General features: G+C 41.6%; 1 protein-coding gene across 1 annotated transcript in view; it reads left to right on the top strand.

Moving 5' to 3' along the window:
• Window positions 1–26,972, top strand: part of gabrb2a (gamma-aminobutyric acid type A receptor subunit beta2a) — a gene marked incomplete at both ends in the record, with an annotated part of 31,346 nt that extends 4,374 nt beyond the window's left edge. Inside the window, 7 exons of the mRNA XM_083890682.1 lie at window positions 8,310–8,530; window positions 17,789–17,871; window positions 21,991–22,128; window positions 23,083–23,235; window positions 24,671–24,915; window positions 25,355–25,495; window positions 26,616–26,972. Of these exons, the coding sequence (XP_083746808.1) occupies window positions 8,310–8,530; window positions 17,789–17,871; window positions 21,991–22,128; window positions 23,083–23,235; window positions 24,671–24,915; window positions 25,355–25,495; window positions 26,616–26,972 (1,338 nt within the window). The remainder of the gene's footprint in view (window positions 1–8,309; window positions 8,531–17,788; window positions 17,872–21,990; window positions 22,129–23,082; window positions 23,236–24,670; window positions 24,916–25,354; window positions 25,496–26,615) is intronic.
• Window positions 26,973–27,278: the final 306 nt, after the last annotated feature.

Here is a 27,278-nt window from a genome sequence, read left to right as displayed (position 1 = left end):
GGAACTGAACCCCGGTTTGAGAGTGTTTAAAAAAAAAAGAAGCTCTGTACTCAGTCAGTGCAGCTGATTAAATACAAGTGGACTCTGTTGTCTCAGCAATGCATCGGTGCTGCATAAAAACACCGCAGCATCCCGTCCATGTATATATTATGCACTGTGTGGCTGGAATAAGGAGGGAGGTAAATGAATATTTTCACTCCTCGTCTTTTCGCTTCATCCCGCTCGTTAATTACATGTAAAATACCTGAGGTTGGCGGTTGTTAAGAGGCACTGCCTGTACTATAATACTGCTCTCTGAATGTTAATTAGCTGGCTGTGAATTAAAAGATTTAAACAAACCAGCTGTGGTGGCTTCTGGGATGGAAGAATTAGTGGGGCGTGAGTGTTCCCTTTATTACGATCATTATCCTGACAAGCACTGGTTTCTGTGTACGAGTAACGGGGATGTGGTCATCAGACAAAAAGGAGCTGATGACCAGAGGGAAGGCGACGGCGGCCTCGGCCGTGACGGTGCGTCCACGTGAACGACGCGCGGCTTCTCGTGTCTGTGAATTAGCAACCATTTTGATCTTGTTTGTCCAAACTGATCCTGTTCCATTTTATTTTCAGCTTGTGGAAAATAAGCTTGTGTTATTTTTACTCAGTGTTGCCATGACGACGCAGCCTCCTTTTTTTTTTTTGGTGGATCTAGGAAAGTCAAGGAAAAAGCAAATAAGGCATCTTTTCCAGGGACTTTCCCCCCAAGGATTTTACCTCTTATTACATCTTCACCTTTTTTGTAATGTGTTTAGCTTTGTTCATATCTATATTTTAACTCATATTAATGGTAAATCATCTGAGTGCTTTTCTAGTCTTGCTGTACATGACAGTTTTGTCATTCACCCATTCACTCACACTTTCATATAGCACATCAATTATACCCATTCACACCAGCATAGATGTCAGAGACAATTTGGGATCAAGTGACAGCTGGGAATTGAACCCACAACTTCTCCCGCTGACCCCCAGCCACCCATATATGGAGTATAGTATCTTTAAGATGGCTGTACTTCCAAGTGAGAGTCATTTTAATGAGTTAGTTTTAGTGAAAATGTCAGTAAGAATGTATCAGAGACACTTTTATTGATCTTTTTTTTTGGTCCATCCTAAACATGCTCCATTTATAGACATGAAACATGGTATTTTAATGATTTCAGAATCACAGAATCATCCACTCTGTGGCTGCAAAAATGTCAAAAATCACATTTTCTATACAAATCAGCCACAACATGTAATGCACTTTCCTCCACCGCCGCTCTCTTTCTGCCTGCTCTGCTGAGCTTTCCAAAAAAGCCTAAAACAAGAATGCAGGTTGTCGAGAACAGTGTCATTAGAGATGCTGAGTGGACACAGTGCGCACGGTAACAGATTAATATGGTCAGCAGCGTAATTACGGCACAAGAACAACTCGTAATCCTGCAGATTCCTTATGTGCATGCTTTGTTCTTTGCATAATATTCAGTCCGTGGAGACTTTAATTCATAGATGAGAACTCTGTCGGTGACTGAATGTGATGACTCTATAAAACTGTTTAATAGAAATTGCTTTTTGGTGCACATGGTCAAATTATGCTAAATAATTGATTTGATTCATTTGTAAATCTAATAGTACGTTGCAAAAATGGATTTCTGCCAGTGCATCTTTTTTTTTTTTTTTTTTTCTTAAACACATCAGCAGTCGAAACATAACAATCATAAAAACTCAATTCTTATTTTTGCTTTGCTGTTTTTTTCTCTGTTAATTATCAACACTTGGCCCGGGCAGAGTCACAGTTGTGACGCTGAGGTCCGGCTGAAGTGTTAGTGATATTCTCTCATTAAAAAAGTGTGTGTCTTACAGATGGGAGTACGATCCATTAAAGGCCTTTAATGTGTTGATGGTTTCCTTAATGATTCTGTCAAGCACTTTCCTGACTGAAGCTAAGTAGCTGAAAAATGACCCATTTGAAACAGAGTCAAACTGTGACTTCCCCCGAGGATGTGTGTTTGCCAGAAACTCATTCAGAATGCACCAACTCCACCCTCGGTCCCCGGGATTTAATCTAAAGCCTTTATTTAACCAAGTACAGTGAGCGCCACGAACGACTAAATTCAGCCCGACCAGCTGATGTTCTGTGACGTACTCCTGGGCACAAGAGTCTGCAGTGTGTCCAGTTGAGCTCGTTATTTGCCCAAATGTTGAATTATCTCCCTTTTGTAGCACAGGAGATGTTGTCCCGATCAGCAGATTCTGCTTCCCTGCATCAGCTGAAACGCTCTGCAGCAGGACACAGCAGTTCAGAGTGTAAGCAATATGCTGCAAGTCTGCATGTTGTCACACTTTTATTGCCTTTGCCCAAGGTGACGAAATAAAGAACCATGACCATACACTAAAAAAAAGGGTGAAAAAAAGGTAGAAATATTCAATCCCCACATGTATTTATTACATATTTTGTAAAGAAAAAATGCATAAGCTCGTAAATCTGGAGAAAAATGCAGCTGTTATAAAATTCTGTTTAGTAGGATCTGTTTACCACAGAGGTATATACACAGTAGAGGAGCATATTGTATATAATAATAATAATTATCATATCAACAACAACAATAATGAATAATGAATCGGGAGATGTGATTTAAGCAGATGAGGGAGAACTGGTAGGATGTTTCTTCTAAGTTTTGATGTTTTGGGTCCATATAGAAGAAGATAAATAAATGAATACAAAGAATATATATTATTTATTTAGTTATCTTAAGGAATAAAGTCCTTTTGTATGTGGTTCAGTGAGTTTTGGTGCTTAGATGGTTATCATGGTGGAGAGTTGAGCTTATTGAGTAATATGGGTGTTTTTTTTTTTTTAGATTTCCACTTCTTAAAGATGACCTCAGCGATCGGAGAGAGCGTTGTGTCTCTCGTTCGTCTTTTGTCTTCTCCGTCCTCCGTCGTGTAGCAGCATGTGATGGCTGATGTAGTTGTAATGGAGGCCTTGTATGCTGACTGTAGCATGTCACTTTTCTCAGGGAAACACAAATGTTCCCGCTGCCACTCTGTCAGATTCTTTGTTTTCCCACAATCAGATTCTGTCACTACGTACAACCAGTCGTAATGTTTTACACGTTTAGAATCCACTGTCTGTGTTTGTATATTCTGTGCTATTTTCCTTCTTCTTCTTTTTTTTTTTTAATGTTGGTTCTCGCCACAAGATGTCTCCCTCACTGATGCTCAGTGGCTCAGTGTCTGTGTGTGTGATGTTAATGGAGTTTCTGGGAGGTGCTGACAAGGAGAGTGAAGGTCGCCTTTAGAGACTGAGTAGATGGAGGACGAGATGAAGCTCTTAGCACATAACACTGGAAACGTCTAGTTTATTACTCGGCAGATATTTTTAGTCCAGTTGAGGAAATTATTTATTTTGGACATGTAATGCATACAAAAGGAAGAAAAAGACTTTAAAAGACTATATTTCATGTTCAAGAAGAAGTATGAATTTAATCCTACCCCTATCTGTATTATATTATATTATATACAGATCAGAAGTGTCGAAGGATATTCATTTCTGATATATTAATACATTTTTATCTTCATTATATTATTAACATGTCACAAAGGTAGCAGACTTCACAGCAAATATATAATAAAATATGATCTATATTGGATTATTAAAGGAGACATATTATGCAAAAATTAAATACTTATATTTGGGACTCTGGAGGCCCCATGAGTAGGCAAAGTGCGAAAAAAGATGACTCACTCGTGTTTTTGTGGTAGTACAGAAGATAAGACATGCGATGTTCCACACTCATTGGGACGTCACAATGAGACATTCCTGGAATTGTTGTCTCGCGGAGCTCCGCTTTGTCCCTAAAAACGTGAGCGTGCAGGTCTGAGCTGAAGTCTATGAAGTGTTCTATTCTTGGCTGCAGAGTGCAGCACAGAGTTCTACACAAACTTCCAGCCTCAGAGGATTTAAGTGTCCATAGGATACATTTTATATATGACGGCAATGTGCCGGCTAGAGTCGGCAAATGATGGCTTTTCCAAATGCTAATTGCTGTTAGCTGCCGGAGCCTCAGTGACGCTGACGTAGTTTCCTGTGTCTCATTTGCATTTAAAGAGACAGACACTCAAAACCGAGCGTTCTGAACAGGGCTGTTTTGGCAGTGATTGAACTGCTGTGGTGCTTCATCCTTATGATATTTAGACGAAGCATGTCACAGACATGTTCATTAGGACACCAGGGAACTAGGTTAACTTGCAGAAATAGGGTATAAAATGTCTCCTTTAACATACTACGCATGTAGAGGTGTATTCACAGCTAAATAGCCACGCCTCCCAATTATATACTCACATACCTAAGTTTACATATACACATTAATATATTTATTGTTCCCTGATCCAAATTCCTGTACTTTGTAAAAATGACCTCCTTATATTTCCTTTTAAACTGGATTATGTTTGTTAAGATACATTTGTCATTATGCAGTACAGGTACCATACAACGCATACAACATTTGGGCTGAGGCTTAGTTTTAATTACACATTTAGCTTGTTCCATACACCATGGTTTGAAATACAGGTATTTTTTTTGTATTCTAGAATCTTCAAATGTAATTGTCCCCTTTGATTATAGCCCCAGAATAAAAGTATTGCAGTGCATTCATTTTTATCATGCATAAGAAATGCACCGATTCATAATCGTAAATGTTGCAAAAATGCACATAATTCTTTCTTCTAGTTACCTTTCCGTGCTCAGTTGCGTGTTTAGCTGTTTCTGAAGAATAACTGCTGGAGGCATTCATGTTGTGTCCCTCTCTAAGCTTCAAGTGATGTCCGAGTGGAGGTGAACAGCGCCATCTGTGAGGCTGTAATTATGCTGCCACTTTACAGTGCAGCCAGGAGGCAGTGTGCAGTTTCCAGATGTTACTCTGTGAGTCTCTGTATATTGTTAAACCCACAAAACACAGGCGCACACACAGGGATGAAAGCAGGGGCCTTGCTGCGCTGCTTGTCTGCTGTGAATCTATATGCACGGTTCACTTCCTGGTTTTCAATAGGCCAATGAGCAGAAATACACCTATACAGTAAATCCCTAACAGTGCCACCCTCGTAGGGTTATACTTTAAAACAATTATAGTTAAAAAGGATACAAGAAGCAATAGAAACAATATCAACAATATCATATCAAATCTGATAAAGATGCTAAAGGTGTCCTTATAAATGAATTAGGGTTGCCAAATCCTACGGATTGTAATAATTCCTTTCCCAGCGAGCAAAACGTGTGGATCTAATGGAGTAAAAAAATCACATCCAATAATGTTTCGTCTTGATGTCACCCAAGGCCTTTAAAGCTGCAGTGTGTAACTTTTAAATATAAATGAATGTTTGTAGCATACGAGCCATTGTAAAACGAGTTTACACAACACTGGTTAAGCCTTTCAGCCTCACACAACTCCCTCTGTGTTTCACAGAATGGTCTTTTGTTTTAGTGTCTGCCAACAGTCCTGTGCTGCACACACAGTGATGTGTTTTACGTCAAGACTGACAGAGGGATGATGGATGCACAACAGTTAGTTACACTGGTAACTAGTTTTTTTTTGCTTTTCCATTAGCGATAGCACCTGGTTCTTTTTTTTACCACCTGCTCTGGCGAGGTTCCAAGTGAGCTGAGCCTAAATGTAACGTTGTCAGACTGCCGGCCACTGATTGGTCAGAGAGTGTCGTCACTGGAAGTCATGAGTGCAACATCTGACAAAGGAAGGAATGCTGAACGGTAGATCACTTAAAAAGTCTTAAAAATCCTGAAAACATGCGTTAATCTCCAACATTTAGCAAGGACATTCAATATATTTACATCAATATTTAACAGAGGAATCTGGTGTATTTAGCGACAGCACTGCTGAAAGCTGGCAATCGAGTCAGTGCTCTGGTCATGCAGGAAGTCCTGAACAAATCTTTTTATTGAACTGATTCTAATGATTCAGTACACTGAAAAGAACTGCTTTGCTCGTCACTGGTTTGTGTGTTTGTGTCGCGTCACGGCAGTTTCGTGCAGTATAGTAAAACAGTATAGTAGAACAGTATTTCTGATTTTCCTCCCAAGTAGAGGAAGCTAGTGTACCACTGGTGGTAAACGTACCACAGCTTGAGAACCATGACTCTATGTTTAACTAAATGAATCTGAACTTACTATGGATCAATTGATGTAATCAAACCGAACCAGTTTGATCGCGGCAGTTTCTTGCAGCCGTGCTATGACGACCCTGCTATACTATACTATACTATAGTACTATAGTGATGGAAATGGACGTGCCTGATACCAAACAGTCGAGTAGTGCTCGAACTGTACAATGGAAAAGTGTTTGTGTCACAGTCGCAGCAGGAAAGGACGTGTCTTTGCTGCAGCTGTCAGTCACTGCAGAAGCTCACTTACTTCCAGTTTCTTGTTTGTTTAGCTTTAGAGCGTAAATGCTGATAAAGAAAAATACCTTTGGTGTATTTGATTCACTGCTCTGTTTGTTCCGTGTGCTCCTCTGAGAAAGCAGTTACAACAGGAGTTACTGCAGCTTTACTTTTTGTGCATGGACAGCAATTTTGACATATCTTATAAGCGTTTAGGAGATTCTGAAATCTCAAAGACTAAAGAAAGTATCATCTGATTAAGAAACTATAATACTTAGAGCCATATATTTGACACAACGGTGAACTCTACACTCTACACATTAAGATCTCTGAGTGCAAAACCATTGACTGAATATAATGTTGTCAGGTGCACCGATTAGTTCATGTGCCCAGCTCTGGCTTTCTGCTACTGCACACTGACGAATGCATTCCGCTTTAAAACAACGATGCCAGAGCTTTGTTTAATCTAATTTTCTGTAGCGTTGCTGTATCTCTGTGCTCCTTCATCAATACGGTGAAGGATGGCGCTAACGAAGGGGACATATTGCAGGAGATGCTGCCTCGGGGGAGGTTATACACAGCAAGCCTGCGGGCAGCGGCTAACGATCCTAAAGGTGATAGAGATATCTGATCGACAGGCTGATAATGAGACAGAGAGGGAGCAAGTGAGAGGACGGTGCAGTGGGAACTCTTGTAAGACAGGATAAGGACGCAGACGTCCTCGCTTGACTTTTCCCCACCTGAAAAAAAATCAACATGGCAGCAGCTCGTGTATTTTTAGACGCCCTTTTTGCACAGTGTTTCTGTTGTGCTCGCTGCTCGGAGTGAATGCTGAGAGTTGGGGAGCGAGAGTCGGTGATTGCTCACCAGCGTCATGCGAATGTGAGCGAAAAGGCCTCGGAAACATAGGAGCACCGTGATAAGCAATCTCACTGGCTGCTTAGAGTAAAAGCTCAAGGGCCTTTTTTCATGGAGGGTATTTTTTTAATTTGTTTCCTCACTCATTGATTACACTGCAACATACTGTAACAGAGCAGACGGAACCGCGGTGCTGTGTTTTACTGTGGCTGTGTGGGAGGAAATCATCGTTATTCAAAGTGAGAAAACAGACATGGAGACAGAAAGGAGGGGGAGAGGAGGAGGAGGAGGAGGAGGAGGTGCTGGAATATGTGTAAATGCAAACACTACACCTAAAATGCAGTTTTTTTAATCTGGAACACTCTGCTTATTCTCACAACTCATGGCGCTGTGGTTATGGCGCAGAATAAAAAAGCAAAACCACCTAAGAAAGAGAAGAGTGAGGAAGCCCCAGCTGCAGAGATCGACCGGCTCCGAGCATTATAGCCTGTATTGTCTCTATAAAACAGATATTTTTATCTTGAGACAACAGCCACCCAGCTGAGAAAGCCACCCTCTGGTTATGGTCTTAAAATTAAGTGAGGGAAGTGGGATATTAACCCCCACAACCTCAGCCATCATGGGCTCCAGTATAGGCTGTGGCCTTTCACACCACAAGAAACCTTTTACGCTGACGCTGTCCAAACAGCATGTTCTGACACGTCCGTGGAGTCCATGTTCACGCAGAGCAACGTGACATCTGAGCTGTGATGAAAGGGGGGAAATAAAAAATGCATTCTCTCCTCGTGTAGATGAAGTCACATGGTGTATGTTGAGTTTTTGAATGGCTTTAAAGGTCCAGTGTGTAAGAATTTGTGAGGATTAGTGAAATCTCATGGTGACAACTTTGTGTTGCAAATTGCCCATGTGTAGTACGGCATATTATATTTCTGTAATAAATAAACCCTCCTAGATGTGAAACTCTGGACCTTGAAAACAGTGTAAGCTCTGATTCCTCTTATGAGTCTTCACTAAATGGACTTCCCTTCTCTGTCCTCCAGGACTACACCTTGACGATGTACTTTCAGCAAGCGTGGCGGGACAAGCGTCTCTCCTACTCTGAGATCGCCTACAACCTGACCCTGGATAACCGAGTGGCAGATCAGCTGTGGGTCCCTGATACCTACTTCCTCAACGACAAGAAGTCCTTCGTTCATGGCGTCACAGTGAAGAACAGAATGATCCGTCTGCACCCTGACGGCACAGTGCTTTATGGACTCAGGTAAGCCTTTTTGCATCTGCCCTTTTCTATGGTGCCATAATAGCTGCTGGATCATGGCTACCAAGCTTCACATGCCTGTTAGCTGAGGCAGCATGCATGCTGAGAATGAAGTTGAGAGGTTGGGTGCAGCATTTGACCTGGCTCGTACTTTAAGCATCCACGAGTCAGCACTAAATGTCATGATCTGATGATGGAAAAGGATTAACATGCATCGGCGTGTTTGTTGCATTCACTGACCTGATGTAAATAGTAAACTTTGACTCAAAACAGATACACTCGGTACATTTTTACTCATCATACATCAATTTATTAATGTTTACACCGTCATTTCAATGAAGCAATTAAAGAAATGCCATTTGAATTCGCCATATTTCACTCTATGTCCACCTGAGAAACTATTGAACTCTCAAAGTGACACCATTATCTCCAACTTAGAGTGAAGGTAGAGTGAAATTGGATTAAGATGGAGTAAGAGATAAAGCGACTCTAATTATTATTATCGATTATTATTATCTATGTTTAACGAAACAAACGTGAAATTACAGCACAACTATAATTTCTGGATTTTCACGCGAACCTGACCCAGGTATCCACACTCCAATGAACGCGCGTGTGAAAACACAAAATGAGTGACTGTGCACAGACAAACGTGGAAAATATGACACAGCAGTGGGAGGGACAGGAGTGAGGATGATTCACCTTTGAGGCTACACACACACACACACACACACACACACACACACACACACACACACACACACACACACACACACACACACTCATATATTTTATTTTTTGCCTGGCATCCCATAAAACTGAGAAGTCACTTAATTAGTCACCTCGTTTTTTCATGTAACCCTTGCCCCACGAACAAAAAAAGAAAAAATAGCAACGTCACCTTGTGTGAACGCAACATCTTATACAGCTATAGAATGTACACGCTTGCTGTATGTGAACGTCCATATGTGGTTATGTTTTATTAAGTATGAGCGTGTATTCATTGTGATATAGAGCTAAAACAATATGAAGTGCATAGGATTTAGAGGGATCTAGTGGCAGGAATGGAAAATATGTATAATTAATCACCAGAAAAGTCACCAGAGAGAGACTCCTGCATATTCTACACAGTGTCCGCCATGTTGCAGTGCAATGTCAAACATGATTCAAGAAAGAGGACTTCTGTGTTAGATAGATTCTCCACATGCTCAGAAAGGACATCTGAAATCTAATATGACTAATTTCCCTTTATTGTAGTCTATCTTGTCCAGTTCTTTGATTTGTAGCTTCAGGACAAACAGAAAACAGAAAAGTCTGAATAATTGAAATATTAACTCAGACTAACAAAACCCCATATAATCCCTAAATGCTCACAGCTGTTAAACACATGAAACCTGCGATTGTAAATGTTGTTTTTTGAATGTCGCACACGTTCCCACATCTGAGAAGTTACACTGATTCACCACAACGGTACAGTCTAACTCTTAACAAGCAAGTTATTTTTAGCGGCCGTGTAAAAAAGGTACACGACTCCATATTTAAGCCTCCTGTGTCTCTCCTCGTGGCCTTTAGTGTCAATAATTGATTTTCCCTGTGATCAATAATGAAGCAGATTGATGCAAACAGCCAAAGCGAGTATGATTCTGCAGCGTGGTTCAGCCCCGTCTACAAGACATGTCTTTGTGGTGTTGGACTGTGATGTCTCTGAGGAGGCTGTCATCCATAATTGATATAGCTCATAATCAATAATGTAGTGGTTCAATACAAACACTGAATCTGTATTGGTACTGATGCTACGTATTTGACTGCACAGTCAACCACAGCCCATCCATCACTGTGCTGCTGCTGCCTCCTCTGATCTGTCACCCCCTCTATGTGTGTGTGTGCGTTCTTGAGTGAGGACATTTTGGCTGGTCCTCACATTCTGACACCTCTAAAAATGACTTTTTCAGGGTTAAGACCTGGTTTTAGGGTCAGAATTAGGTATAGGTTAGGGTTAGGCACTTGATGCTATACAAACGTGCGTGTGTGTGTGCACTTGAATTTGTTACCCCTTGAGAACATTTTCTGTCAAGAACACCTTGTAAGCACCAGAAGTCCTCATGGAGACCAAAACCTGGTCATAAATGAGGCAAGAACCTAATTTCTGAGGAATAGTTTTCAGACTAAGATTTAAATTGTGGTTCGGGTTAGGCTGTTCAAATGAATGTAAATCAATTCAAGTCCTTAAATGGATAGCTGTGTGAACGTGTGTGTGTGTGAGAGAGAGAGAGCGAGAGCATGCTAATGATCTCAGATTAGTGTCTGTATTTCAAAAATGAGATTATTGTTGCTAATCCAATTCAAAAACTAAAATTGTTGCAGCGTTCAGTCATTCTCCCTCCAGAATCAAATGTACTGCTTGTGCAAAGGCTGCTTAAAACATTTAAGTATCTGCACTGCACCAGATTATTCATCACTTCATTTTGTTTAAACACTCAAGAAACGTAATTTTTAATGGTCTGAGTCAAGTACAACACGTGTCTTTTTTTTGTATAACATGCAACAAAAAAAACAACCGAAAAAACAACGGAGGCTGGAAGAGGAGAGCAGCAAAGGGATGCGGTTGTTACCTCAAATACATTGTCCTTGTCAGGGCCAGTGCCTCTCGGCTCCTCCATTATTTGGTCTGTGGGTTTGGCCCAGGTTTGGTTTGATGCTAGCAAGTACTAACACTAACTGACACGAGCTGCTGTCAGAGTCAGCCCCGGCCAGATGCCTGTGTGCAGCGAGCACGCTGACACATACGTGTAGAGACGGGCCGGCTGGTTGCAACAGCAGGGCTTTAGTGGAAGTGAAGGAGATGGCCGAGAAAGAGGGGGGAAAAAAAACAGGATTCATGCGAAAATGCACACATGTCCTGTCAGAGTCTGGTGCTGAGCTCATAACCACCATGTTGTTACTGCTGTGAATTCACTTGTAGACTTTATCACCAGTCTAAGGATCAGCTGTGGTGGAAGTAGTTTACAGTACGTAAGGAATACTGTGTGAAGTTGCATATTGAGCATCTCTCACTGGGATACAGTTGTTATCACAAACGTATACAGTACTATGGAACCCTAAAATTGACGTGGTAAAAAAAAATCTCTCCAATAATATTAATAACATTGTCATGAATAACCTGGAGAAGTAAATCGTGCGAAGAGGGCTGAAGCTTTGGGATGGACAGAGATAGTGTGATTGAGTTTTATTTTATGTTGGGAATGAGTTAAGCTCAATTTATACTCCTGCGTAGGTGCTCTATGTAGCTTACGGAGACCCCTCTACGTCGCCGGAGAGCCTGTTGGAGAGACTCTCCGTCGTCTCCGGCTGCACTAAATATTGTGTCTGTCACTCCGTCAAGGGCTGTGATTGGTCCTCAGGACAGGGTCCAAGATTAAGCTGCTCTGTGCCGGCCACTGTGCACACCGAGCGTCCACAGAGGCGGAGCTGATCACATCTGCCAAACTATAAATATGTCATATCTTAATACACAAACCACATGTTTAGACTCTAAATGGCTAATTTCTCGCCTCAAATGATCTTGAAACTGCGTTCCAGGACGGGAAAATATTTATTTCAGTTGAGAAACGGTCACTGTTTTAATGATATTCAGCTGCTATTCAACAGTCTTTCTCTCTCGGACGCCATTGCTCACTGTAGCCAGAAACACAACAACCTTTTGTAGCGACCCCTACTGATTGGGCGGGAAATAGCAGTGCGTATCTGGCACCAAGACGGAGAACTATGACGGCTCGAGGGGTCTCCGTGGTTACGCAGTCGGAGAAGTATAATGTGGCCTTTACATAGATATTCTGGCATTGCAAGTGTCGTGCCAAGCTAGTTTTCCCCGACAGGATTTGTATCCCCCCTGCTGGGGATTAGGTAAATTGAACTCTCTGAAATTGACCGTAGGTGTGAGTGTAAGTCTCTATGTGTGTCCTTGTGATGGACTGGCGATCTGTTCAGGGCATACCCCACCTTTCGCCCTATATCAGCTGAGATTGGGGAGGATAAAGCGGTAGAAAATGGATGGATGTTACATTATACCTATTTCGTGGCCACGAATCAGAGGTATAATCAGAGTTTTTTCCCCCATGTCATGTCTGGAGCTCCGTACACTCCACTTTGTTCCAGCTATAAAAAGAAATATGTGATTGCTTTGTGCAGTCGCTTTGTTTTAGGTGTTTGTGAATTACGTAACAGAGCATTCTTGCATTGTGTTACTTAAGGTTCGGATACTTTTAAACCTCAGCACCAGTGAACGTGTCAAGCCGAGATCTGAGAAGTGTTACAGTCTCGCTAAATCAATGGACAATAAGTGGTGAGAATAAGCGCTTTATTGGCCTGAAAGGACGACGAGGATTTGTGCTGAACTAACCGAAAATAGCCGACACCGTACCAAGAGAACACCAGTACTTTTGTGTTGCTGCATTTGCAGGAGGTATTAGATGTGTGTGTGTGTGTGTGTGTGTGTGTGTGTGTAGGAGCTGTGGGTGGGAGTTTGCATGTGGGCGAGTGTTATTTTTGGGGCGCATGTGGAAGAGGGAGGGTGAGGGTGTTGTTGTTGTTTACTCCTTATTCCCTGAATATTTAGTGCTGCCAAATTCACGGTCTTCAATTATCAGGAGGAGCAGAAAATTACAACAGTGTTCCCAACTGTCACTTTAGAGCTCGCTTTGACTCTCGGGGAGCGACAGTCTGATCTAATTACCCAGCCCCTGAAAAGGCTCAGCCAATAACACACACAGGAAACACACACACACACACTTTTCATTTTAAGCAGTAAGAGAAAAAAAAGCCAAAGACATTCAGTGCGTGACACCTGGTGCATGTCACTCAAAATTCACAGGAGGAACCAGGGAGAAAGAAAGAGAATGAAGGTCAGACTTCATTCAAAATGGATAAATTAATCGGATTCTCGCTTATCCCTCCCCTCACTGTTTCCCCACCTTTCCTCTCTGCCTCTCTCTTTGAATATAGCAACTCCTATTTTGTGAGAGGACGTATCTGTACACTGATGTCCTTTTTTGTCATGGCAAGGAATGTACCACTCAGTAGATGGTATCACACGGCCAGGAGGAGAAAGATGCTGAGTCGAGGAGAAGAGGGGATATAAACAAGCCCCCCCTTTTTACCCCCTCTTCTGTCAATACCATCAATACGGGCTTAGCATCGACTACAGCTGCTGGTCAGGCAGGGCGGTTTAGTATGTGGCCTGTTTTTGGACGTGCCGGTGTTTTGAAATCAAGACACCTCTTTGATTTGGCACGCTTTGGCACACAGTGGAGCCTCTTCATTGAACCATTGCGGGTTTTTTTTGCTGTCACATTTGGCAACAGTGCCCGAGCACAGAAAGATAATCCTGTGTGCCATGTTTTCTCTCCGCTCGACATGCGCTCCGCTATCCAAAATGGAGGGAGCTTCTCCATCTTGATTTAAGTCCTAAACTTAATTTCACTGCCAATGGAATAATTTGTCAGTTTAATTAGAGGCTGCACAGATTTATAACCTGCATGCAAAAAAATAAAATAAGATTCAGCCTCTGCTGTGAAGCTCCGTCCGAAATGAGATTCTGTCTGGGAACTCATTGTGGTTGTGTTATGTCCGCAAACAAGGTCATCTGGAATAAAGGTGCACAGGCTGCCTTGGGGGGGTCCACACACACACACACGCACGCACGCACGCACGCACGCACGCACGCACGCACGCACGCACACACACACACACACACACACACACACACATATAAGCAGCCTAGGCTGAAATCTGACGATACATGCTCAGGAATGATGGGAGAAAAACCCCAAACAGTCTTTTTTTTTTGAACTGCGTGTCCTATTAACTCTGACACAGAGCAAATGTAGCGTGGTTGAATCTACGTGAGCGTGGCCTCTCCTCCGGCAGGACGGGATGAGAGCGGGATCGGCCCTCGTGAAGAGCAAACAAGACCTGTGCTTCATGATCACTATACTGCTGCTGCTGCAGAAGTCTACGGCAGACTCTTTCTGCAGATGATGAGGAGGAGGAGAGGTGAAAAAAAAAGAAGGGAGGGAATCATGCGGAGAAATCCTCACACATTTTCTCCTCCTTGCTCCTCATTAATTGTTTGCGTACACATACAGTATCAGGTAGGCCAGCAGATGCAGTCGCAGGTCTCGGTCGGTGATGCGGAGCCTCAGACAAAAAAGCTTGGAGATCTCTGCTGATGATGTAGGTGGGCTATAAATAGGCCGTTATTTATACCCCTGCAATTTTGGCCTCATTTCCACTTTTCCCCTGTGCTTCCTCCACCACCGTGATGATTTAGTGGTGAGGATGGTGATGGTGAGTAATGAGTGATGAGTTCTGGCGAGCACAACATCTCAGTATAAGTTGGGTCCATAAAAGAGGTAAACTAGGACAGAAATAAGACTCCTGTGTGAAACCCATAGTGCACCATAGCCCTGCTAACTGGCTAACTGGCTCTTATATAAGAGCCAAGGAGAGGGAGAGAGAGACTGACTGGTCCTGGACCTGCAAGTCTTATGTAGAAGGATTTCAAATAAAGGTTTCCTCGTGATTATTAAAGGCAAATCACTCTTCATGATAAGTTTAGAGAGGAGCAATCGTGTGATTTAACTTTTATTGCTCAATGAACATTCATTTGCTGATAATAGAGCATTTTTAATGTGTTTGAATTTTGTGTTAGAACTAATTTGTTGATTTTTCAATTTTATTCAATTGGCATTAACACATATTATGTTATATTTGCACATCAATAATTGTATGTATATATATATATATATATATATATATATATACATAATTCTATCACATATTTATTTGGTAAATAACAAACAGTTAAAAAGTAAATCACTATAATTTGACATCTATTATGACAATTTTTTTTCAGTTTTTCTAGAACAGTACATTTGTAAACAATAATAATTATATTCAAGCATATTTATCATTAAAAATATAATTCCTGTTGAAGAGCTTCTACACACTGATGTGATAACCGTTATATATGAACATAGATATGATTTTGATAATTCCCAATGTCGTTCACTTAAGGCAGCTGTGGCTTTGGGTTGTGGTCTAATGCTTTGTTAAGCATTATATATACACACACACACACACACACACACACACACACACACACACACACACACACACACACACACACACATATATATATAACACATGTAAATGTGTCCAATATATACACGTCTTCTATCCCTCAGGTTGTGACAGGCAGATACATATTTAGCAGCTCGAGCAGACGCTGTCCCCACACTGAGCACAAAGCACAATCTGTGTTTTTTTTTTTTAAGTTAAATGTCAGAAAGTTTTTGGCATTTTCTTTGTAAGTTCAACTTCATAATGTGAGGAGAATGTTTCACAGTGAAGGAGGGAATGCGGCTCGGTTTCGACCTCCCCTGTTGATGAAAGACCAAGTTGCCCCTCCTGTCACTATGTTGTTGTTGTTGTTTGGTTGGTTTTGACTGTAATACAGAAACTTTTGTTTAAATAAGGTGATTTATAATGGCGTAATTCTTTCACTTTAATCAAGACATGAAAATAGGCAAGCTTATTTGATTTGTATTGTCCTGTATGAAAGGATGGACTATAAGCAGTGAATAGATGTGAACAGAGATGACAATAGAAAGACCCAAGGTCACGAGAAAACGCTGGGGTTTTTCCCCATAGGCTGCTATTATTGGTAATGGGTGCATGATGCTATCATGATTTATATCAGTCAGTGTGTGTGTGTGTGTTAGTGTGTGTGTGTGTGTGTGTGTGTGTGTGTGTGTGTGTGTGTGTGTGTGTGTGTGTGTGTGTGTGTGTGTGTGTGTGTGTGTGTGTGTGTGTGTGTGTGTGTGTGTGTGTGTGTGTGTGTGTGTGTGTATGTGTGTGTGTGTGTGTGTGTGTCCAGTCTCTCTCAGTTTGCCTCAGGGCTTTGGCACACGGCTGGGTACCAGCCTGTCTCAGCTCTGGTAAACTCCTTTTGTGTGTAGCAGAAAGTGCGTTACTCTGAGTGAACCTGTCGGATACGACTGGCTCACACTCAGCGGCTCTGTGTCTCTGAGTTGTCCCCTACAACTCTTACTTATTTTTATTTTTTTTTATCAGCTTAGTTGCCTAATGCACATTAGACTAATTGTGTTCTGTTCATGTTAATGTCAGCGATATATTATTATTCTTGGAACGCATGTGCCTCTTACTTTCAGGAAATTATGCAATATGTGTGCACTGATATGGTCTAAAGAAATGGTAATGAAATGGCAACATATGCATTCTGAGATTCTGATTAGTGGTCATTTAAATGTTTCAGTTTTGCATCGTGATCTACAAAATGCAGCCAATTAAAAGCCAAATGTTCTGTGGGCTAGTGTAGAGAGAGTAAATAGAGAGTGCATACACTCTTAGAAATAAGGGTTCCAAAAGGGTTCTTCTACAAGGGCTGAGGTTCGGAAAAACCCTTTACTGAAGAACCATTTTGATCCAGAGAACTTTATAAACCCCCTTTCCCGAATAAAGGGTTTAAAAGGGTTCTTGGTGGAACCCTCCAAAAGGCTCTAGGGAGCCAAAAAGGGTTCTCCTATGAGGACAAGCCGAAAAACCTTATATGGTTATACTAAGCACTTTTATTTCTAAAAGTGTAAACATGAATGGATGAGATCCTTAAAATAAGGAATACATAAATAGAGCAGAAAGATTTGAAAAATAGCGTCCTGTTGTTTTCAGCGGTATACATGTGTGTGGTTTCATTAATAAATTCACCCGTAGTTTTGAGACAATGAGGGTGAGTTTGGCTCCGTAATGTTCTGTTGATCGGCATATTCACCATTTACTAACATATATAAGTAGCATACTAGCCCTTTATTAGTAATCATTAAGCATGTATTAACACCTTATTCTACATAACCTTATTCTACCTCTATTATGACATGAATTAAGATTTTTCCTATATAAGGTGTAAATACGTGCTTATTTACTAATAAAGGGCTAGTGTGCTACTTATAAGCATGTCAGTAAGCACCTAGTTAATGGTGAATATGTGTCCCCTAATATAAAGTGTTACCCTTAAATGGACTAAAAGAAGTTTTTAAGGCCGACGTGGCGTTTTCACGCTCTGTAAGTGTTTATCATCGTCCTGCTTTGACGTGTTGTGCAGGTTAAATGAACCGAAAGTGGATGCTCTTCATCCCAATCTTTGACGATGACACCCGTGTTTTCCCGTCTCGCTTCTGTGTCTAGAATCACCACCACTGCAGCGTGCATGATGGACCTGCGTCGCTACCCTCTGGATGAGCAGAACTGCACCCTGGAGATTGAAAGCTGTAAGTACACCGTCGTCCCTGACAACTGGCTCTCACGCCCACACACACACACACACACACACAAACACAGAGTTAAACACATTCCATGCGCACACATGCAGTAGTTTCAAAACAGCCCGGTGGTCCAATGCTGGCAAGGTAGAGGCAGCGTCGATAAGGCTGTGTGTGTAAAATGCTGAGAGAGGCTGATGAGACATCAGGAGATACACATCAAGAAAAGGAACATCACTAATGGCTCACTGACTGATAACATCCAGCCTAATTAATTCAACTCCAGCTGCATGAAGGAGCCTGCCTGGTTTGGTCCAGTGTTTCAGCATCACTGCTGATTGTGGATGTTTTGTTTTGCTGCTGTCCACTGGAGCTGCCTCCATGTTTGTACCGCACAAACAGCTCGTTTCTTCTGGAGTTGTGTAATTGTGCTGGTGTTCTGGAGTGAAGGGAGGGAGGGAGAGAGGGGCTGTGCAGAAACATAACATAAGAGAGAGAGAGATGAGGTCCTCTGCCTGTTTTATCTGAGTCCCCAGAGAAAAGGATTATGGTGCTGGGCCTCACTCTTTCCGGGTTTCATCACATTATTGCCAGCAGCAGAAAAACAGCGCGGGTCAGAACCACCTCTCGCTGCTGCTCTCTTTTCCTTCCTCTCTTTCTTTGCACAGTCTCAGTCTCTTCTGGTTTTCTTCCAGCCTCTTTTTTTCTTTATCTCTCTCACCATCACTCATACTCTCCTTTTTTCCCTCTCACACACAATACACACACACACATACTCACACAGCTCCAGTTTTGATCACCAGGCAGTATCTGCTCTCATATGGATTAACTGGCAGCAGTTTTAACATTGGAATCGCTGCATGCCAGAGCATGCTATTTTATTCAGACTAATGAGCCCAGAGATTTCTCTCATTTCCCTTAATAAACTTGATGCATTTTTAACAGACACAAGTCTTAAAACCCCACATCCTCTGGTACATCAACAGCTCTCTGCTGTGACTCAGGCCACTGGCCTAAGACGCAAGACTGCAGTAAGGAATAATTGACTTGTACCACTCCAATCCCAAAGATTTATTGTACATACATACACACACCAATACATGCCTGACTTTGTTGTCGTGGTAAATCAAAAAGACTCTCACCGACCTGAGGTTTAAATTATGTTTCTCGACATTTTTCTTGAGTATTTACACCTGCAGGCCATTGTATGTGGGTTAAGGTTAAGATGAAGGTAACTTTATTAATCCCCCTCTGAAAATGTGTCCTCTACATTTTTACTCATTCTGTATCTCACTGTGTTTCGGAGACAGGAAAATGTGCCCCAGTTCACTGGTGTGGATTATTAATGTGTCTACCCCCCCAAAAATAGGCAAAGACATCACGGCTCACCCTGTATCTGTCTTAGCTGAGGTGCTGGAGCTATAATGTGTCAAATGAAATAGAAAAAAAGCATCTCCACACTGCAAAAAAACCCTTTTTAATATACCTTATTATTAAAGATCCAGCATGTAACATTTAGGGAGGGTCTATAGCGCTACGGACAGCACGAGACTCTGTTTCTATGAGTTAGAGTTCACCGTGTTAACATTGCTGCGCAGACTTGTATGTAAGTTAGACTGAGTCCATTATTTACCAAGACCTAACGAAGAAACCCATTCCTGCTCGCTCTGAGCGCGTTTCATATCAGCGATTCACCTCTGGATCTGTGGGAATCCGGTAAAACACTCTCCCGGCAGCCTGTCTCCAACAGTTTTGGCATCCCGGGACACAATAGCTCTTCACTTTAATGATTAAAAACCGCCAGTGAAGAGACGAGTCGTCTGACACATTGCCTGATTTACATGTTGTCTACTATCTACATCTATAGAGGTGAACAGTGTCGTTTCCTGGCAGAGGATGTTACCTTGGTCTCTGCCCTTTTGACAGGAATTGAAAGTACTATAAGTGAATAAATAAATAAATAATGTTTCTGAAGGAGCCTGAACATGCAAACCAGGCAGATAAATGATTTATTTCCAGTGTAAAACAAAACAAAATCCTCGCTGCAGCTGTGAGATGCTTGATTTTGAACTTGTACACCAGGAGATGGAGTTAGTTCCTCTCCCTGCCAGATCTGCATTGTCGTCATCACCGCCTTGTGCAACCCTCTCATCAGCCTAATTAGTGCAGAGTCCATTGTGCTGCTGTTTTGAAATCCTGCGATCAAGGCCCCACATCTGGGGGGAGTTTGAAGAAGGGAGATTTGTGCGTATAAGGAGAAGCATAAGAGAGCATTTTATGGCCTGGACGTAAGTGTCAAGTCATTTTGTAGAACCCTTAGTTCTGCACCATTGATGTTAATGTATTATATCAGTGCACTGATCCTGGACTGTCCCACAAGACTGATGTGAAAAGACCGATAATGAGCTCTGAGTTATAAATGCATTCATAAATAAAATCATCGATCAGCTATTGACCATGGACGGTGTTAGCTTTCTGCTATTAACAACCCACGACTAACTTCACTTTTAATCTAAGCAGAACGGCAACAAGAAATGTGCTGATTTTTAAAATTCAAAGCCTTGGAGTTTAATTATTCATCACATTTGAATAGGTCACTGCCTCTGCTTTGTATGTGAGGCAGACAAACTTTGAAATGGCTCCTCCCCCCTTTGCCTGCGACTGTCCATGTTAGAGACAGACAGTCTGCAACACTGGAGTCCCCCAGACTCTGCAACAATCCATGTGCACCAAATGTGCAAACATGAAATTCTTATTCTGCTTCATAGAGAAGAGGAACCTTATACATATTTAACGTTTAAGGATGACGTCAAGATGGTACGATAAAAATACACAGAATTCTATTTGTCACAGTATATTGTTTTGTGAGTTTTGTGAATGTTTACTTTGATGAGGAGCTCAGTGATCTTCGTGCTTGAGTAGTTATTACTTTAATGACATTGTGCTCAGTAGTCATTAAATGTTATTACATTAATAACCAGTGATCATAATTATGAGTTCTCCCTCGTCGTTACTACATAATAATTACACGAGTGCTCAGTGATCATTATTTGATTTGTATTAAGGACAATGTTGTAATTACTATATAATTACATGAACACTGGGTTAGTCATGGCGACAAAATCTGTCTATTCACAGACAGACGGATAAACATGGTTAAAAATGAAAATGACCAACAGTTGTTTTCCTCACATGCACATGCATATTCATAGTCCATCCATTCATATGGGACAATGAAAATGACACAATAGTATACATGCAGGAGTAATTGCGTTATCCAGGTATGTTAGTCAGACTAAGAGTAGCTCGATTTTAGTCAGACTAATGTGTTTACATGACAGAGAAAGGAATACTTCACTGATCTGCATGTAGCTTAGTATTGCTAGAATAGCAGTAGTATTTATTTAAAGAATTGGGCTTCCTTCCCTCTGTTTTCCACTGAGTTGTAAAAAATATGTTTTTCCCTTACCAACTTTGCCCACCAGTGTCGCGATCCGCGTCATTTTACGTCACTGGTGGGCAAACATTGTTCACGGTTTTAAACTACAATGCTAGTTCTGCACTTTTTAGACTCACCCATAGGGGGATGAGACCTCATTCCCAGAATGTAAACACGGTGTCCGCCATCTTTTCTAACAGTTATGACCGGCTCTGGCTCTCTTGAAGGCATTGGCTCTCAAAGTGCGGCCCACGAGCCAATGGCGGCCCACAGAAACATTTCTGGCGGCCTGCAATGAATTACAGTTGATAGATGTAATCCAGGAGCTACTAAGCTTGTTAAATGTTTATTGGACATTACTGGACACAGACCAATAAGTGTAAACTGTAGAACTGAAATCTGGACATTAAAATTATTACAAATGGGATTTCTTTCTGGGTTTTTTTCCTTTGGCGACCCTCAGTCCAATATTGGGTTCCTAAATTGGCCCTCAGGTATCAAAACTTTGAGAACCCCTGCTTTAAGGAAACTGAATTATTGTCTTAGTCTGACTATAATCAGACTTTTAACATGCATGTAAACACACTGACTGACTCTTAACACTACTGTACTACATTTGCATCACAAACTGCTCATAGACGATGACAACGTCTCTCTAAGTGTCCTTGTGTTTGGTTCCTCCTCTGCAGACGGCTACACCACCGATGATATTGAGTTTTACTGGCGAGGCGGAGATGGAGCCGTGTCCGGAGTCGACAGAATAGAACTGCCACAGTTTTCTATCGTCGACTACAAACTCATCTCCAAGAATGTGGTCTTCTCCACAGGTAAACATCATGCACATCATAAACAGCGCTGCACTTCTTTGTGAGTCCTTTTGTTTTGTAGAGTAGCAGTTATTTGTATTTACTGGCTGTTATGTCTACATTGAAAAGCTTGGAAATGTATTGTAAAAGAAGAACAATGATCCACAATTTTAACGACAAAACCAAAAAACTAACAAACAAAAAACACATTTATTTACAAAAGAAACAACCAGCAGACAAGCTCAGCCCTTCTAAAGTAAAGTCATCACCTATTTTGATAATTAATTATTTGTTTTTTAGAGAGTTTTTATATAAAATAAACAAGCTTTCTTTCTTTCAGATTGTGAATATATTCTGTTTTCTTTGTTCCATTTGATAAAGAAATCATTAAAACAATTTTATGGACCAAAAAATACTTGATTGATGGAGAATTATTGAAATATTTATTAGTTGCAGTTCTAAATCTGAAATACATCTGTATTTGTATAGAGGGTTTTATTGATGCACAACCCTCTTAAATTTACCGTTCCTTCCCTTTACTTGAAAAGCCCCTTTTATTATTATTACTAATATTAATATATTAATTCATTATTATTATTATTTTTTTAAAATTTGCAATAAAACATTTTTTGTAGGTTCATGGTTACCTTTATGTTTCTTAGATAGTTGATAAAAAGATTGATATATACTCTATTGATCCCGAAGGAAATTCAAGATTATTATTCTAAATATATTCTAAATATAGATCTAATTCTGCTAGCTCTTTTCTGAAGTTTAAGTATTTGGTCTGTATTTGTCTACAGCATGCCATGCATGGTAATATAAATGAACAGTGAAATAAATGCATGCATTTCTTATTTAACAGATGGATATGACAGGCTTCCCTGTGTCAAAGGAAATAGCTTTTCATGAGCGTCATTGAGGAAATGACAGCCATCTCTATCCCACTTCTCTTTCCCTTTGTGCCTCCTTCAGGTTCATATCCCCGCCTGTCCCTCAGCTTCAAACTGAAGAGGAACATTGGTTACTTCATCCTGCAGACATACATGCCTTCCATCCTGATTACCATACTCTCCTGGGTCTCCTTCTGGATCAACTACGATGCCTCAGCTGCCAGAGTGGCCCTGGGTAGGATAGCTTTGCCACCGCTGAACAGTGACCATGGGAAATACCCACAGCTAAATGATATTAGAGCCTAAGAAGAGCCATTTAAATCACTCTGAGCCCTTTTACTCTCACACTGGTCTCACATCCACATGTGATCGTGTGTGTGTGTCATGAGCCTGCCCTCACTTTTGACTCTTTATTTTCCCAGCAGTTACTTTATTCTCATTAGCTCTGAGCACACGAGTGATATCAGTGTGTGATAGGCTGCCTGGCTAAATGTCTGTTGTTCAGAGATGACTATATATGCATGACTCATGCAGCGCGGGAAGCGCTTCAGCTCGACCTTGAATCGTGTCGTCTTTCTCTCTGCCTGTCTGTCTGTCGGAGATTCTTATTGGCCAGAGATCCCCCCCCCACTTATCAGAGTGGGATCCAACTAAATTACAACCAAATGAAAAGTGGCAACATTTGTGTAAAGTACATTACACATTAGAGTCAGTGTTTTTTTTACACCGATGTGCAAACTGCACTGATGCTAAAACGAGACGCCCCGAAGCTTCCCTTCACTGTTAAATTTGGGTATGACGAGGCAGAGCAGCAGCAGGAAATGGCTTTGAGCTTTATGTGTGTTGTTCTTGTCACACGCCGTTTGTTTTCTGAAGTGGGACACATGCAGGTTGCGGAGCCGTAGACGGTGCATTTGGAGGGTAAATGTGATTTAAAGATGTGTGCCTGCTCTCCGCGTCCGCAGAGAACGAGGCTCCATGCTACGGAGGCACTGCCGGCTGCGGGGTTATTTTTAATCCGTGTGAATCTGACCAGATGCAGATTGTGCATGCAAATGACTAATGTATCAAACACAATGCATGCATATATATATATAGATATGTGTGTGTGGCATATGTTTTGTTTTGTGGACACATGATTGAATGATGCGCACACACACAGAGTCAGTCTCAGCTGGCTTTAAGAGATTGTTTCTTCCTAAAAAATACATGTAATGTATGCACCTGTACATTATAATGACCTGGTTCACTTTATAATAATGCACATCACCACTGACAGGTGCACAGATGCAGAGTCATTTGACTGCGTAGCATTGATTGTGTGGGATTTTTTTTTTTTGCAGAAAACTAAAAAATAATGAATAATGATTGAATACAGAATAGTGCGTATTCATATCCTGAATGGTTTAATATGATGCAGCTATTTGTTCACCAGGATCTGAAACACAATCAGTGAATTGCTAAATCAATTCAGCAAAATAATTCAAACTCAGGGGAACATGAATGTGTGTGCTGTGTGTTCCAGCAGTTGCAGAAGTTTAACTGAAAACCACAAATGTTAAGCTGAAAAGGAAGAAACTCGGATATATAATTTTATTATTTGAATGTACAGATGATCCTGCAAATACGTTCTACTGTCTCTCTAAACATGTGACTCCACTGACCTCCAGGGATCACTACGGTGCTGACCATGACCACCATCAACACCCACTTGCGAGAGACACTCCCTAAGATTCCCTATGTCAAGGCTATTGACATGTACCTGATGGGCTGCTTTGTGTTTGTCTTCCTGGCCCTGCTGGAGTATGCCTTCGTCAACTACATCTTCTTTGGTCAGGGCCCGCAGCGTCAGAAGAAGGCGGCTGAGAAAGCAGCCACAGCTAATAACGAGAAGCTGAGACCCGACCCCAACAAGGTACATGTGCGGGGAAACGTCCTCTTGAGGTATTTGTGCTGTCAGTTGATGTGTTTGTTTGTTTGTTTGTTTGTCTATAACTTCTCCTCCTCTCAGGGTCAACGTGTGTTGCTTGATGACCTTTTTATCAGCACTCTACTCCTGCTCTCCATTTCTCACTGGTTTAGGCTGTGGTACCAACTTGATTACTCAGACTAGGATCTGAACGAGTGAATGCAGAAGCAATGACTGGCTTTTACTTGATCTCCATATTTCTGTGTCTCTCAAAGGGCGCCTCGGAAAATTCACTGGCTGTGGTGCCAAAGCCTTCCCTTTAAAACTGATTCAGCTGCTAAAGTTGCCGGAACAACAGCAACATAAAAATAAAGCACCCTTTCCTTCTGAGTGTGGCAAGCTACGATTTCCCCTAAGTAACAGTGCTGATTTTGTATGCTTGCAGTGGCTGGTGGGAAATGTAGTTCAGAGAGATGATGCTCTGTATGCCAGAATGAAACAGAGGGAAATTGACGCATATGACTCGATGTGGGATCCCATCTTTGTGGACGATGCCGCATTAGGACTAGGCGAGCAAAGAAATAAGGTACTGGAGGTTTTGAAAGTCAAAACTAACAATGTCATCAATCTGAATCAATCCAGATCAGAGGAAAATGCTGTAGTTTTTGTGCATTTCTTTGATTTCTATAGATTTTCAAGGCAATTTTGATCATCACTCCCACCATTGTGTTTTCTCCTCTCTTGGTTTGCTCTTCATGCATTTTCCTGACAAACATGGCTTAGCAGTTTGATTTCTGCTGGCATTAATTTAATCTAAACCTGGGCTGTACGTCGAAATTGGTAGGAACTGACAATTATGGCAAGACAAAATGAAACAGCAGTAGATTCTCTGAAGATGATTTAGCGACAAAGTCAATTGATTAATCTAAGAAAGTGAAGAAATGAAGAAAAAAAAAGGATTCTCAGATCAGAGACAAAGATAATTTACAGTATGACAAAACTAAGTGGCTTTGTAAAACCAACAAAAATACAAATACAGGCTCCATTTACAGCGGGACAGGATTGGATTTAAGGGTCTCTTCTTTTTCTCTGAAGTCAGGCTATGGATGAAGAAATGTTGATCCGAATTCACCTCCCACAACCGTTTTTTCCTGCCCTGCCCTGAACCTTTTTAGCCTCTCCTCCATCTTTGCAAAGTCCTTACTATTTCTCTCAACCTTCTCCTGTCACATTTTCTTTCCTTTGCGTTCTCTCTCCTTTTGTTTGTTATTTTTGGTTGTTTTATATTCAGTTTGTCTTGTGAATCGACAGAATTTTAACCAAACTCTGGTTGAAATTCTGAGATGGCAATGAAGGTTTTCTCCATGAGAATTAGCTTGTGAAGTGCTCTGTGCTCTTCCAGGAATGTTACCTCATAGTCTTGTGCTCGTACTATCACTAAGATATTTATTGACAGATGGTCAATAACTTTCTTAGTGCCTTTAAAGTGCCTAAAGTATTATTCATGTAAGTAACAGTTTTTGACTCATTTACATTGCCCATTCTAGCACCTCATCAGTATTTTTTTGCACAGTGAATGAATCAGATCATCATAGCCGTACTTGTTATGAATAATAATATCACCAGTTTGACTTTAAGTACACACTCAGATTTTCCTTTGGCAGTAACTTCTCGTGGCTCCACCTGTTTTTTTTTTTTACATCCAGATGACTCCTGACGACAACATCCTGTTCAGCACCTTGGAGATGAAGAATGAGATGGGTGGTGCCGGGGATCTGTCTCGGGGCCTGGGAGCACCCGGAGATCCCCGCAACACCATGCTGGCCTACGATAGCTCGACGCTGCAGTACCGCAGGGCAGCCATGGCCCGCCAGAACTATGGCCACAGCGCCTTGGAGCGCCACGCCCAGAAGAAGTCTCGCCTACGGAGACGGGCCTCCCAGCTCAAGGTGAACATCCCAGACCTGTCCGACGTGAACTCTATTGATAAGTGGTCCAGGATGATCTTCCCCACCGTCTTCTCCTTCTTCAACGTGGTCTACTGGCTCTACTACGTCCATTAAACCCAGCAGCGTCTGGCGGCCATCTTATGGCAGCCATGCAAAGAAGGGGAGGGAGGGCGGGGGGGTGTGAGGGAGGGGAGACAGGGTTTAAAGGGGACACGAGAGAAATCAAAGAAAGAGAGGCGAGAGTCGATGTGAGTGAGAGAAATGCGAGATGAACAGTGCACCGACATTTTTATCTGGTTCATTTTAGAAAAAGGAGAATAACGGAAAAGACTTTTGGACGGACTGCGGCAGCACCCGACACTTCAGTCAACAGTGACTCTTTTAGGATTTTGGAAACACCGTAAAAATGACTGACAAACA

Source organism: Microchirus variegatus, assembly GCF_963457635.1.
Source record: "Microchirus variegatus genome assembly, chromosome: 6".
In the NCBI taxonomy this organism is placed as follows: Eukaryota; Metazoa; Chordata; class Actinopteri; order Pleuronectiformes; family Soleidae; genus Microchirus; species Microchirus variegatus.
The sequence above is the reverse complement of the archived record's forward strand: the minus strand, read 5'-3'. Positions and strand labels throughout refer to the sequence as shown.